This window comes from Nannobrachium achirus (assembly GCF_963921795.1).
Source record: "Nannobrachium achirus genome assembly, chromosome: 3".
In the NCBI taxonomy this organism is placed as follows: domain Eukaryota; kingdom Metazoa; phylum Chordata; class Actinopteri; order Myctophiformes; family Myctophidae; genus Nannobrachium; species Nannobrachium achirus.
Genome location: NC_137812.1, coordinates 24,890,635 through 24,912,658, shown reverse-complemented (window position 1 = coordinate 24,912,658; position 22,024 = coordinate 24,890,635). Strand labels below are relative to the sequence as shown.

The following is a 22,024-nucleotide window of genomic DNA, read 5'->3' as shown; positions in this document are numbered from 1 at the left end:
ATCGCAATTATTTGACTTAATCGCAATTATTTTGTCATAATCGTTTCCATGTTGAAAAATGTTTATATATTTCAAAAATAGTGGAAATAGTCGATCTACAGCTTGTAGATCGGCTATATCCACTATCAATATTATTTTTTAAGTATAACATTGTCAAATATGTCAGTCATTTCTTTGTATACATCTGCCATGTGCGACTTCAAAGCCTACAAGCCAAACAAAAATGGAACTGTCGGTGACAAAAAACACAATTCAATCGTTAATAGCAATTATTTGAGTGACAATCAATCGTCATGTAAAATATCATAATCGTGACGGCCCTAATTACAGGTACATACATCTTGGTTCGTTCCTTCCGTTTGACATCTTGCGTGTTCCGACCTCTCTGTCTCTCCTCACAGCCTATGTCGCCAGACTTGGCCAATGCCCTGAGCAATCCCGCCCTGATGAGTGCCCTCAGTAAGCTCCCAGATGGGACCATGATGATCGACCCCAGAAAGGCTTCTTCCCCGAACCTCAGGCTGGCACTTCAGAACCCCGCCCTAATGAGTGCGTCCTACACCCTGCCGGACGGCACCATCATCATCGATCCGCGGAAGCCTGTCAACCCGAACCTTGCAGAGGCCATGCAGAACCCCGCCATGCGGGGGGCTTCGTTCAGCATGCCTGGGGGGCTCATTGACCCCAATAGGCCCCTCCCACCAAACCTACTAGCGGTTAGTGGCACATTTTCATTACAAATTGTTTCATTATCATGTGCGTTGGAAGGAAAGTGGGAAATGTTCTTAGTTGTACCTCCATTTTGTTTAAAGGGCGTCCATTTTCAACCTATCTTCATACATATATTGGTCCTCACTAGTGTTCATGATAAAATGGTACCATTTATTTCTACTCTGTCTGTGTCTCAGAGGAGGACTATGGACACTTCAGAAACCCGCCGCAGTGACATCATAGTTAGGCTTTTATTATTCTCTTCAGGCTTTTTCATGTTTTATTTCGATTTTCACTAACAGGATAGCAACAGCTTCCATTATAGCATACTACTAACTTTCCAGGAGTAGAAATCCTACAGTTTATATCAGCTTGGATTCCCCAAAAGGGTGCCATAATATGATGAGCATTAGTGAGGAACAATTATATATAATGGTACAAGTCGTCCTTTAACTACTGAAACTATATGAGCAATCGTAGCCTAGGGTTTTAGACAAGCAGAGCTGAAGGTAATTTAACCATGGCTGTTGTTGAATGTGTGTGTGTGTGTGTGTGTGTGTGTGTGTGTGTGTGTGTGTGTGTGTGTGTGTGTGTGTGTGTGTGTGCGCGCGCGTGTGTGCGTTTGTGTGCGTGTGTGTGTCTGTGCGTGAACCCAGTACAGTGAAAATGTGAAAGGTACATTTCAGCAGATAACTCTGGCCCCATGTATAGAACCATTGAGGCTGAACTGAACTGAACTCTCGTTTGTTCTCATCTCCAGGCCATGAGTAACCCAGCCCTGAAAGGAGCCTCGTACACACTCCCCGATGGAAGTATTATAGTGGACCCCAGGAAACCCAAGAGCCCAAATCTGTTAGCTGCGCTCAAGAACCCATACCTGAAGGAAGTCTCTTACACCATGCCAGATGGGACCATTGTCATCAACCCGTATAAACCGCTGGCTCCTGACCTGTCAAGTGTAATAATAAACCTTTTATTTCATAATACTTTTCACAGAAGAAAATACATGCAGCTCAAAGTGCTTCACACCGGCAGGAAATATGAAGAAGCATCGCTTTTACCCATGGGAGGGTGGACTAATTGTATACACAAACACCATGAAACAAACAAATGAAATAAGAACACATTTAGAGTGAAGAAATTAAATATACATCTTTTTCCATATACAAATAAATATATAGCAGATGTCTTAAAACAATAACGATAAATATCTCAACATCACTTACCCTACCTTTAATTGAGTGTTGGGGTGGCACTGGCTCAGGAAGTAGAGGGTTGGTTCAATCTCCACTTCTCCATATCATCTCTCTCCAAACCTGGCTGCCACCCTCCAGAACGCTGCCATGTGCCACTCACATTATGCCAGAGGGAGTCACTGACTGACCCCAATGTGTCACCAAAGCAGTGCATTTACCTTCATTCCTGTCATTTTAGGCCAATAAATTCCTCTTCATGTGTGTTGGAATGAACAAGACTGTATGAAGTACCGGTAATAATAATCGCTCTGTGGTTTTTAAGTACTGTAACTATGAGCTATCCTGCTTGTAGCTTTAGACCAGCAGTGCTTAAACTAATTATGCTTTGCACATGACTATTCTGTTTTTTTTTTTTTTTTTTTTTATGTACGGCACGTATAAACCAATGCTGTGAAATGTGAACGGTAAAACTAACCTGGTAATTGAGCATTCCTGAAGATGTATTGATCTCATTTACCCATTGTGGCTGTACTGAACTTTTGTCCTCTCCAGGCCCTGATGAACCCAGCCCTGAGAGGTGCATCGTACTCCCTCCCAGATGGAAGCATTATAGTGGACCCCAGAAAACCCAAGAGCCCAAATCTTTTGGCTGCGCTCCAGAACCCAGCCCTAAAACAAGTCTCTTACACCCTGGCGGATGGGACCATTGTCATCAACCCATTTAAACCGCTGGCTCCTGATCTATCACAAGTATTAATAACCACATTTATAATAATACCTTTCATAGAAAGAACTGTAGCTCTTTCACAGTCATAAAGATAAAGAACAAAATAAGGGAAAAAAGGGGACAAAATATAAAGGTTGGACCACAAGGTCCTGGGCTCGATCCAGAGCACCGCCAACTCAGCATGTGAGTTGCACAGCTTGGGTGCGGGCAAGTTGTGCGGTAAGTGCTGGGAGCTGATGGTAGGTGTGGCGCTCCACCTCAGCAATTCCGTCTCCCAATTGTAGGAGGAACATTGTAACGAGGATCATACTCCCGCGTTCTCCTGCAACGTTCAATTTGTCTGCAGCACATAAACTTGTTACTGAAGCCTTTGTGACGAGCCTGTTATGAGCCAACGAATGGCAATTCTATTAATAGTATATTTACAGTTAATGAAAATCTGAAATTTGACAAATGTAATGAATGATCTTGGTGTAGCAGTGGCTCAGGAACTGCTACATCCACATTTCCCCTTGAGACTGGACTGAACTGAACTGAGCTTTTTGTCCTCTCCAGGCCCTGATGAACCCAGCCCTGAGAGGTGCATCGTACACCCTCCCAGATGGAAGCATTATAGTGGACCCCAGAAAACCCAAGACCCCAAATCTTATGGCTGCGCTCCAGAACCCAGCCCTAAAAGATGTATCTTACACCCTGGCGGATGGGACCATTGTCATCAACCCATTTAGACCGCTGGCTCCTGATCTGTCACAGGTAATATTAATAACCACATTTATAATAATACTTTTCATAGAAAGAACTGTAGCTCTTTCACAGTCACAAAGATAAAGAACAAAATAAGGGGGAAAAGGGGGACAAAATGTAATGGTTGGACCACAAGGTCATGGGTTTGATCCCGAGCACTGCCAACTCAGCACGTGAGTTGCACAGCTTGGGTGCGGGCAAGTCGTGCGGTAAGTGCTGGGAGCTGATGGTAGGTGTGGCGCTCCACCTCAGCAATTCCGTCTCCCAATTGTAGGAGGATCATTGTAACGAGGACCATACTCCCGCGTTCTCCTGCAACGTTCAATTTGTCTGCAGCACATAAACTTGTTACTGAAGCCTTTGTGACGCGCCAAAGTCAAAGTCTGTTGAGTGGCCAGGCGTTACTCCATAGGCGAGCGCTGCAACAGACAGGGAGCCACGTTGCAGTCACGTGCGTGCTCACGTTTGTGCATGTGATGAAAAGGACCCGGATGGAAATGGCTTCAGATAGCTATAGGCTGATAGCTCATTTAGAAAATAGATATTCGGCGATTTAAGCCGTAAATAAAACGTTCACGCTAAGATTAGAACACAGTTCAGAGAAAATGCTCTCTAAAGATGTGACTTTGTATTGGATTCAGCGGGGCGATGCGGCGGTGTTACCCGATTACGGGCCGGTGGAAAGGGCTTTCGGTCGGCGGCCTAGATTGAAAATTTAGAGCCAGGCTTCGGTGCGGCCTCGGATTATTTTATTCATTTTATTAAAAAAGCCGAACTAGTTCGGGATAGGCACACTGGAATACGTTGCGCCGCCGACAGTGAACATTCAGTGAACATTGGGGGGGGGGTCTAAACTTTATTTTAAACCATTTTCAATGGAATAAATCGTCGGACCATCTAAAATGGCTCGTTGGAAAGCGCTGGACGAGCCAGGACCACCCACGTTGGTCCAAGCAGCTCAGGGTGAGTAAAAAAAATGTTTTTTGCCGAAGAAAAGCCGAACTTGTTCGGAATAGGCACTAAATGAGTTAATAGTATATTTACAGTTAATTACAAATGTAATGAATGATCTTGGCGTAGCAGTGGCTCAGGAACTGTACATCTACATTTCCCCTTGAGACTGGACTGAACTGAACTGAACATTTTGTCCTCTCCAGGCCCTGATGAACCCAGCCCTGAGAGGTGCATCGTACACCCTCCCAGATGGAAGCATTATAGTGGACCCCAGGAAACCCAGGACCCCAAATCTGTTAGCTGCGCTCCAGAACCCAGCCCTAAAAGATGTCAGTTACACCTTGCCAGATGGGACCATTGTCATCAACCCATTTGCTCCTCAGGCTCCAGACCTGCTTGAGGTAATGATAATAATAAGGAACCTTTTTATATATATGCTCTTCCTAGAAAGAAATGCAGGCTTTATGTGCTTGACAGTTACAATGCAAAGAAAGGAACAACATGTTATAGCGTCTGTACCTACTAGGATGAATGCGCAGCACAAGGCACAGGCTTCAGTTTGACTTGAGCCCGTGTCACATGATGTATTCAGAAGGTTCCCGGTTCGTTCGCCACTCGTAGCATTGTGTCGGAGTGTCCTGGAGCAGCGGTGTAAAGTAACATTTACTCCACTACTATTATTTGAAAACGTTTGGTTACTAGTATTATTAGTAGTACATTGCAGAAATGAATTCTTATACTATAAAACATACATTAACCGCTTCAGCCCTATTTTATACATAGGCTATTTGAAAATAGCCAATCTACAAGGTCACAACGCGTCGTGCACCGCAACGCGTGACCTTTTAGATCTGCTATTTTCAAACATTTTAGTACTTTGGTACTTTAAGTATATTTTGATGCCAATACTTTCATTCTTTCACTCAAGTAGCAGTTTGAACACAGGCCTACCTTTACTTATCAACCGTTTTAACAATTGAAAAATAGCAGATATACAAGCTCACAGCGCGGCACCGATTGCCGCGCTGTGAGCTTGTAGATCTGCTATTTTTGAAAAATCATGATATTTCTCTGCAAGTATTTGAATATATCTATTTAAAAGCGAAAATTTTAACTCAAATATTTGCTTCTGGGTGGTCCCCGGAACAACACATTTTGAGATGGGGGTCCGCGGCCAAATACTTGTAATTTTTGGGGGTCCTTGACGTGAAAAGGTTTGAGAACAACATGATTTAGAAGAAGGATTTAGAAGTCGGGTCAAAGATCGGGTCAAAGATGTTCAAAGACTTGCACACATTTTCACGGTTTTTCAAAAATAGCAGATCTACAAGCTCGCAGCGCGGCACTCGGTGCCGCGCTGTGAGCTTGTATATCTGCTATTTTTCAATAGTTAAAGCATAAAATAATGGTTAAAGTGGTTCAAATCTAACGCGACTCGGGCGCGTTCCAGGTATTTGAGAGTTAAGTAAAACATTCAATTACTTTTCCCACCACTGTCCTTGAGCAAGACACATTGACACCTACTTAACTGCTCCCGCCAAGCAGGTTGGTGCCTTGCACCGTTGCACGGCTGCCATTGCCACCGCGTGTGTGCATGTTTGTGTCAGTGAGCTAACATTCATTAGGGGGCACGGTGGCGCAGTGGTTAGCGCTTCGCCTCACAGCTAGAAGGTTCGATTCCTGCCGGGGGATGCTGTGGCACTGGGGGCGTGTTCCTCCCTCCGCGTCATCAGCGCCCACACGGCGGGGTTGGCGATAGGGCCTTTCTGTGTGGAGTTAGCATGAGGGTATCAACCCTAGGAGACACAGGGAGCTGTGTCTCCTAGGGTTGATACCCTCACAAAAACATGCAGTAATCCTGGTCTAAATAATGCCTCCCCCTGGCCAGCCGGGGGCGCCTGATGGAGGGGAAAGGAACTGGTTGGAATAACGTGTTCCTTCCACGCACTACGTCCAAACCAGGGAAATCCCCACTGTCACGTGAAAAGACGCAACTTGGACTCCTCATGCGTAGAAGGAAGCATGAGGTCAGTCCGTTGTCTCCCCAGGCGCGACAGAGGGAGAGCAGAGCCCAGGATTACATAGGCCATTGGCACTAGGTGAAAATGGGTTACAAAATCGTGGGATAAAAATGATGTAGAAAAAAAGAAATGAGCTAACATTCATCTGTTCCTGTTTCCCCCTTCCTCACCAGGCTCTTGGAAACGAGAAACTTAGAGGGCAACGGTATCGACTTCCAGACGGGACCCTGATGGTCCCGGGCTCCAAACCCAACCTCTCAGGTGCACTCGCGAGGCACAGGGGGTTGCGGCAACAAGAGCTCTATAAGCTCAAAGATGGTTCAACCTTAACTGGCGTACCCAAACTCAGACCTCCCATGCTCTGGGAGGCCATGGATCAACACGACATGGGTCAGGTTGATTTCAGGTAGGCAGTTGTTAATGGAAACGCCGCAAATCCTATAATTCACTTCCATGCATTCCATAAGCATTTCACCTCACACACACCTTTTATGTTGACATCCTTTTTTGGAGTTTCCCCATGTGTACTGTATTATACACATCACACTTACAATATTGATTGCAATTACAATGTTAAAAGTTTATTTTATTTTATTTGTTAAATCTTACATATTAATAAACATATATTATACAGGGCACTGCGTCAGGCATCTAGAACTAGAGGCAAGCACATTGACTTTATGGGAGCCACCCCAGGGCAGGAGGGGCAAGTAAGGCACCACCTACGTAGAATCTAAATGCACTGAGGCGCGACAGCTTAGCTAACAACACTGTAGAGCTCAATACCCTGATGCTACTGTAGATCGGAGAGTGTGGAGGAGATCCAGGAGTCCCGAGTTGGTGTTGGCTAGACCAGGGGTTTTCAAAGTGGGTGACGGGGCACCCTGGGGTGCCGTGACAGCAGTCCAGGGGTGCCGCGAGATCATTTGATAATATTTGGAATTTATTTGGACACTTGAAAAAATATTATTTAGTGTAATTTTAAACTTGAAGTACAAGTTATTTTCAGTCAGTTCAAACCAAAATGGCTATTATCTCAACGTTTTCCTCGCAACATAATCACTAAAAGTTTAGTTTAGTACATTTTATAGATGATAAATACAAAACGAACGGTTTTGGACATTTTTCGACGATATGCTATAAATATAAGGTGCTGGGAGTGATAATTATAATGTAGGGGTGCCTCGGATTAAAACAATATATTTATGGGGTGCCCTGAGCCAAAAGAGTTTGGGAACCACTGGGCTAGACCACACTCTTGCATCGCATATTATTAAAATTACAATATAGTAAGATTATTTGGTTTTGCTTCCAGAACATTGTAGCAGCAACGCAACAATATACATTAAAACAATATACATTACCTGTAATTAAGAATAGCATATTAAGAAAAGCATACTCACATATTAATCATACAGCACACTTTGAGGAGCTTGAAAGTGCTGTGTGCATGGTTCCTTCTAAATATTATATCCATGTATGTATGGGCACACTGTCCAGTGTATGCATGAGATTGAGATTGGCACATTTCACCCATTTTCTTTTTCATCTCACTCACGTCACTTTGTCTGCTGACCTCACTCGGCAACGAAATAAGCAGAAAATAAACAAAAGTTTAAATAAAACAATTCACAGGAGGCAATAGGGAACAACGGTATATACTTTATGTGCTGAAACCTTGTCTAAAATATTAACTTTTCAGTAAATGAAAAAACTAAACAAAACAACAAGGTTGTTACTGTATGGTGACTTCATACATTGTCAGATACTTGAAGGTGCCCTTATATTGTCATCGCTTTACCCAAATACAGCTCAAGTGGAGATCCGTGTGACTTGATCATTCTAATCAATGATGGAAAAAAAAAACTATCTCCAAAGATGGAGTTAGGTGATTTGACAGACAGTTTGAGGATCCAATGGAGTTAAGCCGGCCATACATTACACGATAATCGGCCCGACTGAATCGGGTAGAATTAAACACTACAGGATCATCTTTTCAGATTATCTGACCAGATAATCTAAACAGGCTCACACTAGCCGTTTTGAACATTCGGGCGCTCCGCATGCTACAGGATTCTATCCCGATTGAGTCGGGCTCGAACACAGCAATAATAAATAATATAATTGATACAAAATGCCACGGGGCTGTTCTGAGTGCTGTGCTTTGCAACACGCACGCACACGCACATACAAACACATACATTATCCACTCACTCAACACACAACACCGCCCCACGCAACGAAAAAAAAAAAGCTTCAATATGGAATTGTGTCCTATTTTGATGATAATATGAGTTCACTTTGACACGTTTCATGTCCATCCAACTCTGACATCCCCTCTCTCTCCTGCGTTATAGTCAAGTGCTGCTCCTTCTCACGGTGCCTGATTTATGATTAGTCGTATGACGGTGTAGCGCACACAGAACATATAGATCTCCAAGACCAACCTGTGTAACCTCCATGCCACGTTGTAGGCTTGTAGATCAGGGGAGAGCCCCCGTAGATCAGGATGGGAAGCTATTGAATATTTTCGCTTTCAGTGTTGCACTTTGTAGACGGTCCCTAACCGCTCGCCTAACATTCAGCTGCGCATAGAGACGCATGTAATCTGTTAAACACGGAGGTTGGTCTGTTAAACTCGGAGGTTGTTTTTTTGGGATGAAAATCGAGTTGTAGTTGTTTCTCTAGCTAACCAGGATAAGAATGAGACGGTTTTTGTGGTTTTGTAATGTTTCGTTCCTGAGCTATTGAGCCTGGAAGCGCTAATCTGTGAATCTCTTGCTATCTTTACTTCAGTGTGTACTGATGTGATGCACAGCCTGTGACTGACTGCAGACAGTGGCTGGTAGCGTTATTTCTTCTGTTTTTTTTATCTGGATCGCGTTACCGTTGAGTTTTAATTTAAATCCCAATCATTCATGATACAACCTAACGGACGGACGGACGCTATGAAAAGTGTGTCTGTGTGTGCGCACGTGTGTGTGTGTGTGAGTGAGTGAGAGGCAGAGGGAGAGGTGGAGAGAAAAAAAAGAGATAGATCTGTCACTCAGATATGTATGCTCAGAGACTTGCGTCTATCAGCGGCTGCTGTACCTATTTTCTCTCAGTCCCCTGCTGCTGTTCCAGTCTTCCAGACCAGTACTGATCCAGGAAAATATCAAACATTTTTGAAAAGAGTCGGCTGGCCCCGACCGTCCTCTGAGCCACTCGGTTGGGCTCCGAGTGGATCTGTGAGACCTCACGCTAGACGACATTCATGCCCGATAGTCGGGTCCGTTTCAGTCGGAGGCAGCCCGATTGTCGGGGGGGTAATTAAATAGCCCGATTATCGGGTAGTGTAGGGCCAGCTTTAGGAAGTTTAAGCGCTTTTTAATACTTTTCATTGGTTCAATATTTGTAAAGCCCACAAGGGTGTTCAATTGCACTGATTAAAAAAAGTGGAGATAGTTGGTTTCTTCCTGACAGCGACGATATATAAATGTGCACGATTAATGTGCAGTGTCAGGTGCCTCTGTGTGTGTGTGTGTGTGTGTGTGTGTGTGTGTGTGTGTGTGTGTGTGTGTGTGTGTGTGTGTGTGTGTGTGTGTGTGTGTGTGTGTGTGTGTGTGTGTGTGTGTGTGTGTGTGTGTGTGTGTGTGTGTGTGTGTGTGTGTGTGTTTAGTAAACAGACAGGCAATAGGCCTATCGTTCATAACCTGATTGGCTGTGGGAATTAACTTTTCCGGAGCTTAATCCTCTTTGGTGTTGTCGTTTAAAAGCCTGATTGCCTGGGGAGGAAGTAGCTGTTACAGAGCCTAGGTCTAGTGGATGCAGAACCACATGCCATAAGGTAGCATGTAATCTATCTCTCAAGGACAGATTCTGAAAAGGAACAAAACAGAGATGGCGCTGTTTTTCCCCTTTTCTTTGACGATGGGTTCCCAAATAGCAGATCTACAAGCTTACAGCGCATCACAAGTTCTTTATATTGAAGTTATTTGTCATAAAGATTTTCATTACGAAGCTCAAAAGGCAAATAGAAACAACATTTTGATTCATATGTTCCAATGCTCATTGCCCAAAACACAATTAAATCGTTAATTCCATTGAATTGCATGATTAATTAAAGATTAATCGTCAACTTAAAGTTAATTTTAGTGACAGCCCTATCTTACAGGCTAATCAATACTTTGTAATCCTAGATATTCTTTGTAAAAAAAAAAAAAAAAAAAAAAACATTTCCTCTCTTGACAGACGACTGGCTGATGAGTCCTACATGACCGGGAGGTTCCGCCTGCCCAAACTGGGCGACGCCATCCAGAACCAGCAGCTCCGCTACGCCTCCTACAGGGTGCCTACGGCACTGCAGGGCGTGGACTCGCAGTACGCGGTGATACAGCCGTACGGGCCGCGCACGGGCCACTGGGCCAGGGGCGCCCGCGGCGGCGGGGAGTACGGGGACGACGTGTGGGCCGCGGAGCGTGTCCTCCCCCACGGGACGGTCCAGAACCTCCAGAAGTGGTCCATGCGAGACGAGCCTCCTCCAGGCTTCGCCCCGCCACCCCCCGGCATGGAGGCGCGGCTCGAGGAGCCCGTGTGGCACCCCAACAGAGAGAGGGTGACCGCAGGGACCTGGTATGATAAGGTGAGCTACAACTCCGTGTTTCTCAAACTTTCACATTTCAAAGTCTTCCCTTAACCCATTTAGGCCTAGAATTATTGAATGCTTTAACCAGTGAAAAATAGCAGATATACAAGCTGCGAGCTTGTAGATCTGCTTTTTTTTTAAAAGGTCGTGAAAATGTGTGCAAATCTTTGAATATATATATTTTCAAAGCGAACATTTGTAACTCAAATTTTGCTTCTGGGGGGTCCCTGGAACTAAATATTTTGAGATGCGGGTCCGTGGCCAAATACATATAATTTTGGGGGTCCTTCACATGAAAAGGTTTGAGAACCACTGACATAGTAGTCTCTCAAGAACAGACTAACTGAGCTCCAGTTAAGTGAAAAGGACCTTTTCTTTGAAGCCAGATTGCTCACATAGAAACATAGGTTTTTCAATAAACCTTAGAAGGATTCAAAAGACACTTATAGAATCGGGTCAAAATTCTAATTTTCACAATTTAAAAAAAATAGCAGATCTACAAGCTCGCAGCGCGGCACTCGGTGCCGCGCTGTGAAAGTTAAAGCATAAAATAATGATACACAATAATGTGTACCCGTTCTAAATGGGTTTTAACACTGACAGTGTACAATTGGAACCAAATGAACCCGTTTAGACCCCCCTAAAGGAACCCACTTTGAGAACCACTGCTGCTAACACACTGCTGCTCCTAACGCATGAATCCTTTCATAATGAATGAATAAAACGTCACAAAAAAGACATTTAAAAAATGTCAAAACGATAAATAAAATAGTAAAAATAAGATTTACAACAATAGTTTTATGACTAAATTATTCAGCTTATGTGTGCTAGCTAGCAGAATCCACTCACTGCATGTTCTAAATTCTATTTAAAATGGTCCTTGCCAGGTTTGAACATATGTGCTCCGAATTATGTGCAGTTTGTGTTATGAAGTGTGCACAGTACAGTACATGAGGGATTGAATGTAGGAGTCTCAGAGGTAATGTTGGAGAACCCAGACATATCAGTGGTGTCAGTCATCTCCAAATTTGGGCACTGTTTAGTATCAGTGATGTCAGCATTCGTGTATATCGGACGGACAGACATTCAGTCGTTTATTAGTAGGAGATGAGTTTGGTGACTTTTATGTTTACATGGATGTGTGTGCGCTTGCGTGTCTTTCTGTCTGTCTGTGTGTGTGTGTGTGTGTGTGTGTGTGTGTGTGTGTGTGTGTGTGTGTGTGTGTGTGTGTGCGTGTGTGTGTGTACAGGTATACGCTATTAGGAGCATGACCACAATGGGTGTCAGGGTGAAGCGCTGGGCAGACGGAATGGAGGACATGACACAGCTGGAGTATGTACACACACACACACACGCACACGCACACGCGCACGCACGCACACACACACACACACACACACACACACACACACACACACACACACACACACATTTTAATTCTTTATTTGAGTCCACATTTTATAAAGTACATAACAAGGTTCATATGATCATCATGCATCACTATTTTCAGACAAGCAGGATATTTAGCATGCAGTTACTGAAGAAAACAAACAAAAAACAAAACATCACTTTGATGTGTACAAAAAAGCACCTCCTCCTCCAAATGCAGCGACTGCCTAATAATGGAGGAGACTGAGCAGTACTTAGCCAGCTGCTTTGCTCTGCACATTATCCTCAGGCCCCTGACCACTAGCCTATGGACATGGCCTAAGCTGCCAAATATAAAGACAACAAGCTGACAACTGTAACCCATCTGAGTAATGGCCTGTACTAGTGGCTGATACTTCAGCTGCTTAGTGAGGAAGGCTTCCTCCAGGCTAAAGTCAAAAGTACAGCCTACTTCCAGTAGGACAACTTCCCTGCGTTCCTCATCAATTCCTCATACTCTTACCATGGGGATTAACAAAATATATATATATATATTCCATTAATCATGAGCTTTTCTTTTTGTTTTAAACCATGGTGTCATTAATTACAGGGACCTGAATGAGACCTCTGTTCTGATGAACCTGAAGAAACGTTACGACCAAGAGCTCATATATGTACGTATGCTTCACAAGTCTCTTAAAAGTTCTTTATTTCACTTGTGGCTGTTGGCTATAATAACATGTTACGACCAAGAGCTGGAAACTATAAGACGTGGCCTGTATTCACGTAACGTTAAGGGACATAGTGTTATTTTGGGGAATCAGTCAATGACACACATCTTAGTGTGTCATTGAAGAATTCAAGCAGCTATACATACTATAATGCATATTAACCACTTAAACCCCCTCGACTTAGTTAGTAAACTGGACCTACTTTGCTGGAAGCTTTTTTTTTTCTTTCTGCACACCAAATCTCTTTGGCTCAGTAGCCGATCTACAAGCTCACTATTGAGCTTTCAGATCACACATTTTTGCTAATGTTCTCTCCAGAATATGGATGCTGGGCTTCAAGTGGTTAATGTAACATACAAAGTGATTTACATGAAGTATATTGTCTCTTTGTCATCTCAATGTTTTGATTCAAAACATTGATTCTTTTTCGTTTGCCAGTTGGCAACCCTAGTTGTTGTTGACGAGTGACGACAGTGTGAAACAACACAATGTGATCAGAACAGGCTACACTTTATTTATCCACGTGTTTATCTTAATGATTCTCTGGTGTCTCCTCTGGTTCTCTCCTGCCAACCCAGACGTACATAGGCAAGATCCTGGTGTCTGTGAACCCCTACAAGATGTTCAACATCTATGGCACCGACATGGTGCTCAAGTACGAAGGCCATGGCCTCGCTGACAACCCTCCGTAAGTCTGCTAAATTCCTAAACTGTAAATTGTAATTGTACATTAATACCTCATAGTGATTGCATAGATACATGCCCATGCTCACCTAGAACAGTGGTTTTGAACCTGTTGTGTGTGTGGGGGGGACAAGACATTTCTAATTCCTAAAGCTATACTATAAAAACTGGTCAAATGGTCAAATAATATAATAAATAGCTGATTTACAAGCTCACAACGCCTCGCAACGCGATGTGGAACCGAGTCAAACTAAATGTAATGCCTCAACCCCCCACATTCCAAGTGCTTGTCAGGTTGGGGTGGAGGGGGGGGGGGGGGGTCCCCAGTTTGAATATGATTGTTTTGGGGGGTCGCGGCCTGAAAAGGTTGAGAACCACTGAACCCAGAACAACCTGGCTTACATAACGGTATAAACAGCGAAACACCTCTGATGGGGGTGACAGTGTTGTTTTTGACAGGAAATTTTGATTTGGTTTTAGTCATAGTCTTTTGAATAAAATGTCATTTAGTTTTAGTCATAATTTAGTCACCTGAAAAGTTGTAGTATTCTAATTTTAGTCGACTAAATATAAGATTTTAGGCGACTAAATCTACAGTTAATTTTGTCAACTAAAATGTATTTTGGCAGGCCTTGATGGCATCGTAATGACTGATTTTACACTTGGTTGCATGCTGAAAATAGCCGATCTGCTGCTCACAAGCAGCGCGACGCGTTGTGAGCTTGTAGATCTGCTATTTTCAGCACGCAACACCTGAGAGCAACCAAACATAAAATGACTCTCTTCAGCACTAGTCCCTCCCTAACGTTTTAGTCTAGTTTTTATTTTGTTGACGAAATTGTCAATATATTTAGTCTTAGTTTTAGTCATCACAGCTTAGTTTTTATTTCGTTTTTATTTCGTTTTCGTCAGCGAAAAAAAAAACGCAGTCGACAAACATTTTTCGTCATAGTTTTGGTCGACGAAGTCAACACTGTGGGGGTGACAGACAGCAGCTTGGACGGAGCTGCAGCTCTGCAGGTGTAAATACAGTCACTCTCGGGTGTTAGACAGAGGCTTCGCGTTACACTGTTGATGGCCGGTTGCCAAGGGAGAGTTTGGTTATTGATTGCACAAGCACATTACATCTAACAAAGTAACCAGAGAACCACCCCGGGCTCTCACGCACAAGCACACACACACTCACACACACACTCACACACTCACACACACACACACACACACACACACACTCATACACACACAGATGGACACACGCATGCATGCACACGCACACAGATTACAGATGAGTATGTGAAGCTTATTTTGGTTTAGTTTATTTTGTGGTAACATTAAGTTTAGATTCCATAGGTAAAATAATTACATTTCTGACCGAAAAGGTATGGCTCATTTTGCATATCCTTTTACAGAACAAAGGGGGGAAAAAGGAAAATGAAAACATTTGTGTGTGTGTGTGTGTGTGTGTGTGTGTGTGTGTGTGTGTGTGTGTGTGTGTGTGTGTGTGTGTGTGTGTGTGTGTGTGTGTGTGTGTGTGTGTGTGTGTGTGTGTGTGTGTGTGTGCGCGTGGGTGTGTGTGCGCGTGGGCGTGCGTGCGTGCGTGCGTGCGTGCGCACATGCGTGCATGCTTGCTTGCTTTTGTGTACCTGCATCATTTGTATTACGTACATTCACTAACATTGTTGTGTTTGTGTTCCAGTCATCTTTTTGCCATTGCTAACTTTGCATATACCACCATGATGGATGCCAAAAGGAACCAGTGTATAGTTATCAGGTGAGCTCATACACAGATAACAACATGTTATTTATTGATGGTCTATGACAGGGTTCCCCAATAGGTGGCCCGCGGGCCATTTGCGGCCCGTGGGGGGCTACTGTCTGGCCCCCACCAACCCCAGTAATAATGGTGGTATAAGAGCAGCAACAACACTAGTATATCGTCGTTGTCGGGTGGAAATCTCGTATCTCAAAATGTGTACGTTCTTTCACAAAGTAAAGCCCTGCATCATCATATGAGGCCGTCGCACAAAAGTTGTGAAAACAGCAGATCTACAAGCACACAACGCCTCGCACCAAGAGGCGTTGTGTGCTTGTAGATCGGCTGTTCACTAGTTTAAATCGTTTTTAATATGATAAATGCAAAACGAACGGTTTTGGACATACAAGATTTTCTCCCGACAACGACGATATCTGACCTGTCACTGGAGTAGCGGGAACGCCACCGTCGCCCCCTGCAATGTTGTGGCCCTCGGCTTGGTACCCTAGACATAATTCGGCCCTTGGGGAAAACTAAACGGGGAACCATGGTCTATGATGTTTCACAGGGTCCAGTGCAGACCTAGCCTGGAATCAGACGAATCCACCAGTGCAATCTTCTTTTTGCCCATGGCGGGTTTCACCCTTTGTTAGCCTTCTGGTTGGTCCCTGACTGACCAACCAGCAGGCTCTATTTACCTTGTCCCACCCTGGTTCCACCTTTTTTTTGTTGAATTTGCTAAAACATAATCTTTGGACAAATAAAAACATTTAAAAACATGCTGAGTCACTATATTGCTACTGAGCAGCTCCATTTGACTGAAACCAAGTTTGAAATTAGAATTGAACACACAGAATAACAATACGAAGCAACTGAATTACAATGGTAGTGGATGGAGTGTCCACCGAGTGTCCCACCAAGACACAGCAACCAATGTGTGTGAAGAGGGGCGGGACAACGGGCGAGACTTGATAAAGGGTGAATTGTAAATCCATTTGGTCACCCCAAAGAGTTGGGTGACCAATCACGGGCCAGCATTGGTCTGGTCTAACAAATTGTGTCCAAAGCCATTCTTTTTAACCCGCCCCCTGGAAAGAAAACCTTCAATATTGAAGTACCAGACCACCACTGACTGTTGTTGTGGTTTTATTCCAGTGGAGAGAGCGGTTCAGGGAAAACTGAAGCGACAAAACTCATCCTGCGTTACCTGACAGCCATACATCACAAACGCAATGTCACACAACAGGTACTGTATGCACGCAAACAGACACATTTCAATCAATCAATCAATCAATCAATCAATCAACTTTGTCGTCAAAACACAACAGAGGTAAAAGTGAGGTGACATGCTTGTCTATGCAGCTTTTCACGTTTGCAGTATTGCAGTCGCTGTATTGCTCTGTTGTGACGAAAATGAGAGCTGAGCCAAAAGGCAAAGCTCTCTTTCTACAGAGCAATTTTCGTTCCTACTCTCACCTACAGTATGGTCATGAAGTGTGGGTTCAAGCAAACAAAATGATTTTCTTCAGACGGGTGGCTGGCATCTCCCTTAGAGATTTCGTGAAAGGTCCAGTCCCCGGAAGAGACTTGGAGTAGAACCGCTGCTCCATGCTTGGAAAGAGCCAGCTTAAGTGGTTCCGGCATCTAGTAAGGATGCCTCCCGAGTATCTCCCTAGGAAGGTCCTCTATGCCAGGGGTTTTCAAAGTGGGTGACGGGGCACCCTGGGGTGCCGTGACAGCAGTCCAGGGGTGCCGCAAGATAATTTGATAATATTTGGAATTTATTTGGACTCTTGAAAAAATATTTAGTATCATTTTAAACTAAACAGTCAGTTCTAACCAAAATGGCTATTATCTCAATGTTTTCCTCGCAACATAATCACTAAAGTATCGTCACTGTCGGGCAGAAACCTCGTATCTCCAAGTTTCAAATGTGTACGTCTTTTGGTAAAGCAAGGCCCTGCTTCATCATACAAGACTGTCGCACAAAACTAGTGAAAACAGCCGATCTACAAGCACACATGTGTGCTTGTAGATCTGCTGTTTTCACTAGTTAAGTATTTTAAAGATGATGAATACAAAACGAACGGTTTAGACATACAAGGTTTCCACACAACAACGACGATATGCTATAAATATAAGGTGCTGGGAGTGAAAATTATAATGTTAGGGGTGCCTCGGATTAAAAAAATATTTATGGGGTGCCCTGAGACAAAAAAGTTTGGGAATGCCTGCTCTATGCACATCCCACTGGGAGGAGACCCTGAGAGGATAATGTTGCCCAGGAGAGGGAACACTGGAAATCTCTCTTAGAACTGTTACCTATGATCATGAATCACCAGATCCTGGAAGGCTTGATTCTAGGCTTAAAATAATTGATATAAATATTTGAACGATGGAACCATAAAATGGCTCAGTGACTGCTATGCCCTTACTGTGTATGCAAATCAGTTAAGCACAGGCGACAGACTTTGTCGGTTTTGTTCAGCAGCCGGACAGTTTGCTGAATAAAATTCCACTTTGATGAATTCAGTTCATTGTAACCCCCGTTCTCCCTCTCTTTCTCTTTCTCCTCATGCGGCGCTTGCTGCTGTCCTCTTCAGATAGAGGTAAGGATGTCTGTCTTTTTTTTTTTTAAACAATATGTTTATTCTTTTTTTTTTTTTTTACAGACATACAAAACAACATATACAGGACAATAATAGGTTACATACAGACAAAACAAGCAAAAGAAAACATACAAAAAGAACAACCAAAAAACCTGACACTAACACGACACATAAGAGTATCAAATAATTCTGATCCAAAGAGCACATATACCATTTACACTATTTACACTATTTACACCCTGAGTCCTATGCCATAAGGCCGGACAAGTGACTGCAGAGAAAATGCAGCTACCCCACACCTGGTTCCTCCATCAAATAAGATGTCATTGCCCTTGACATACTGGATAAAATCCCCCCATATTTTCTCAAATAGCTCTTGTTTGTTTTTGAGAGTGTATGTGATTTCTTTCTAATGGAAGGCACAAAGACAGTTCCTTAAACCACTGAGCGATGCTAGGTTTCCCTGTCTTTTTCCATGAAAGGGCGATAACCCTTTTGGCTTGTAGGAACCCAAGATCCAGAAATGTTATCTCGTTGTTTTTTTTATCCTATGGCCGATCGGGTAGGATGTCTGTCTTTTAAGTCGTCAAGAGTCATAGTCGTCTCTAGGGGTGTAACGATATAGTAACTGATTTGCAATGATCTACTATATCGATATGCAAAAGCATACATCTCACCGTTTTGGCTTTGTATCGTATCTGTATTGTTTTACAATGCAGATAATCGGTATTGAATCGTTTTGCAGTGCAAATAATTGATTGTATGGAAACTATATTATGTTGAACTTGAAATATAATGTCCATTTATTTGCTAGAGAATCACGGTGTTTACTTATTTATATCCATAATAATCGATTTTTCCCCTTAAAAACGTGAACAATTGACACGTTCACACAGCTTTCATTTCTTTGCTAGTCACTATATCGATTTTAAATCATTGAATCGAATTGTATCGTATCGCAATGAATGAACCAATATCGTCCATGTATCGTACCGTCAACCATGTATCGTGCTGCGTATCGCATTGTTGTTAAAATGTGTCGTTACACCCCTAGTCGTCTCCCATGGCGAGTCTGCCTGTCATCATCACATCTGTTGTTGTCATGGTAATTAAAGAACGGGTACACATTATTGTGTATCATTATTTTATGCTTTAACTATTGAAAAATAGCAGATATACAAGTGCACCGAGTGCCACACTGCGAGCTTGTAGATCTGCTATTTTTGAAAAATCGTGAAAATTAGAATTTTGACCCGATAGAGGGTATGCGCATGCATAAAGTGAATGTCAAATTGAGTGGCAAATCGAGTGGCAAAGTGAGTGGCAAAGTCAGTTTAAAGGGGTATTTCGGTCAAAAACGACTTTCCTACCTTTCAAATGATGATTCGGGAAGCTTCTGGGTTGATCCAGGTGTTGTTTGACCCATAGCAGCATTTTGTTCCATTTTCGATTTTCTCCCCTGCACCCCACGGCTCCAAAACGGCACCTTTTGGGTCGTTCCGTAATCCGGTTATTATTCTCGCTCAAAATTCACTTTTCTCGCTCGGTATCAGTCCCTCATACTGTTGTTAGCATATCCGAGCTACACCAGCTCCTGGTCGCCGCCATGTTTGTTTACAAAAAGCTCAACTCTGAACTCAGGCCTACTAGAGAAACACTGGGAAATCCGATCACGCGATACAAAACGGGATTTCCCAGTGTTTCTCTAGTTGGCCTGAGTTCAGAGTTGAGCTTTTTGTAAACAAACATGGCGGCGACCAGGAGCTGGTGTAGCTCGGATATGCTAACAACAGTATGAGGGACTGAGATCGAGCGAGAAAAGTGAATTTTGAGCGAGAATAATAACCGGATTACGGAACGACCCAAAAGGTGCCGTTTTGGTGCAGGGGAGAAAATCGAAAATGGAACAAAATGCTGCTATGGGTCAAACAACACCTGGATCAACCCAGAAGCTTCCCGAATCATCATTTGAAAGGTAGGAAAGTCGTTTTTGACCGAAATACCCCTTTAACATTCTTTAACATCATTTAATGCTATCAGATAGGACTTTTCTGTTTGGATGTATGGGGCGTCAAGGCCAGAAAGTAGTTTTTTGCCACTCAGTAGGCGTTCCCGCATAACTTCCGGGTACGATGATGATGTCACGCGCATACCCTCTATTCTATAAGTGTCTTTTGAATCCTTCTAAGATTTTAAAAAAAACCTATGTTTCTATGTCAGCAATCTGGCCAGCCATCGTCAAAGAAAAGGTCCTTTTCACTTAAATGGAGCTCAGTTAGTCTGTTCTTGAGAGACTACTATGTCAGTGGTTCTCAAACCTTTTCATCAAGGACCCCCAAAATGATATGTATTTGGCCGCGGACCCCCATCTCAAAATATTTAGTTCCAGGGGACCCCCCCAGAAGCAAAATTTGAGTTGCAAACATTCACTTTGAAAATACATATATTCAAAGATTTGCACACATTTTCACGACTTTTTCCAAAAATAGCAGATCTACAAGCTCGCAGTGTGAGCTTGTATATCTGCTATTTTTCACTGGTTAAAGCATTCAATAATTCTAGGCCTAAATGGGTTAATAATACCTTTTCTCTCCCGGGGGTAATTGATCAGATCCTGGAGGCCACGCCCCTGTTGGAGTCCTTTGGGAATGCCAAAACGGTGCGCAACGATAACTCTTCACGCTTTGGCAAGTTCACACAGATCCACATGGAGGAGTAAGTACAGTACATCTAGTGGTGTCAAGTAAATAACTACATTTTGTTAGCCTGGATCCAGCCTGTTCGCTCCGTTCCACATTTTGTATTGTCTCTACAAAATGTGGAACGGAGCGAACAGGCTGGATCCAGGCTAACATTTTGTCACTGTCAGGCAGAAACCTTGTATCTCCAAGTTTCACATTTGTATGTTTTTTTTTTTTTTTTTTTTTGTAAAGCCTTGCTTCCTCACACAAGTCTGTCGCACAAAACTTCTTTGTGCTTGCAAGGTTTTGGACATACAAGGTTTCCACCCAAAGACTTACTTCCTATTCATTTTGAGGTACTTTTACTTTACTTGAGTATTTGATTCTTTGACACTTTTATATTACTACTCCATTACAGTACACCAGAGAGGCAATTAGTCAGCTATTGTCAGCTTTAGTTACTTTACAGATTTAGCCCTTTATAATCTGCTGTCATTTTTACAACGTTTACTACCTTTACTTTGGTATTGTGAGTATTTTCTGATGCCAAAGCTTTTGTGCTTTTCATGTAGGCCTTTTACTTTTAAAGGGCAAGTTCACCTCTGGGACAACCAGATCTTATTTTATTGTTGTTTGGGACAAGATCAACACAATCCTGAGTTATGTTTTTAGTTCAATCTGTGTTTTGAGATATGTTAGTATTTCAGCATGAATGATGATGCATTTTGCATCATATGATGCAGCATGATGACTCATATGATGCAAAATGCATCATCATTCATGCTGAAATACTAAAATATCTCAAAACGCAGATTGAACACAACAAATAACTCAGGATCGTGTTGGTGAACTTGCCCTTTAACAGAGTATTGCTGCTATTAATAAACATCTGAGTCCACCGATCACTCAGTCACGTCGACCTTAATTCAACTCAAATTAAATTCAATTCAAAAAGCTTTGTTTTGTCCCACTGGGGGCAATTAGTTCCTAGCAGCTTGTAAAACACATCAACCTACTGTACAAACAAACAAGTCCTGAAAGGAGCTAACATGGAATAATTATCTTAAATATTCTCAAGTAAAAATAAAATAATTCTCAAATAAAAAAAATAAGAAAACAAACCTCAAAGTCTTTAGAAACTATTTAGAAACCAAGACGGTTGCTTTCGCAAGTGGATAGAAACGGACTAAATTCAGCTGCAACATTTTGTGTAGGGAA

The 22,024-nt window shown here is 42.9% G+C and overlaps 1 protein-coding gene across 1 annotated transcript in view; it reads left to right on the top strand.

Annotated features, from left to right (window-relative positions):
* Positions 1–22,024, top strand: part of myo15ab (myosin XVAb) — a gene marked incomplete at both ends in the record, with an annotated part of 174,892 nt that overhangs the window by 6,211 nt on the left and 146,657 nt on the right. Inside the window, 11 exons of the mRNA XM_080722468.1 lie at positions 402–716; positions 1,472–1,669; positions 2,460–2,657; positions 6,527–6,759; positions 10,587–10,977; positions 12,230–12,312; positions 12,959–13,022; positions 13,658–13,767; positions 15,460–15,534; positions 16,672–16,762; positions 20,737–20,840. Coding sequence (XP_080578594.1) covers positions 402–716; positions 1,472–1,669; positions 2,460–2,657; positions 6,527–6,759; positions 10,587–10,977; positions 12,230–12,312; positions 12,959–13,022; positions 13,658–13,767; positions 15,460–15,534; positions 16,672–16,762; positions 20,737–20,840 — 1,862 coding nt within the window. The remainder of the gene's footprint in view (positions 1–401; positions 717–1,471; positions 1,670–2,459; positions 2,658–6,526; positions 6,760–10,586; positions 10,978–12,229; positions 12,313–12,958; positions 13,023–13,657; positions 13,768–15,459; positions 15,535–16,671; positions 16,763–20,736; positions 20,841–22,024) is intronic.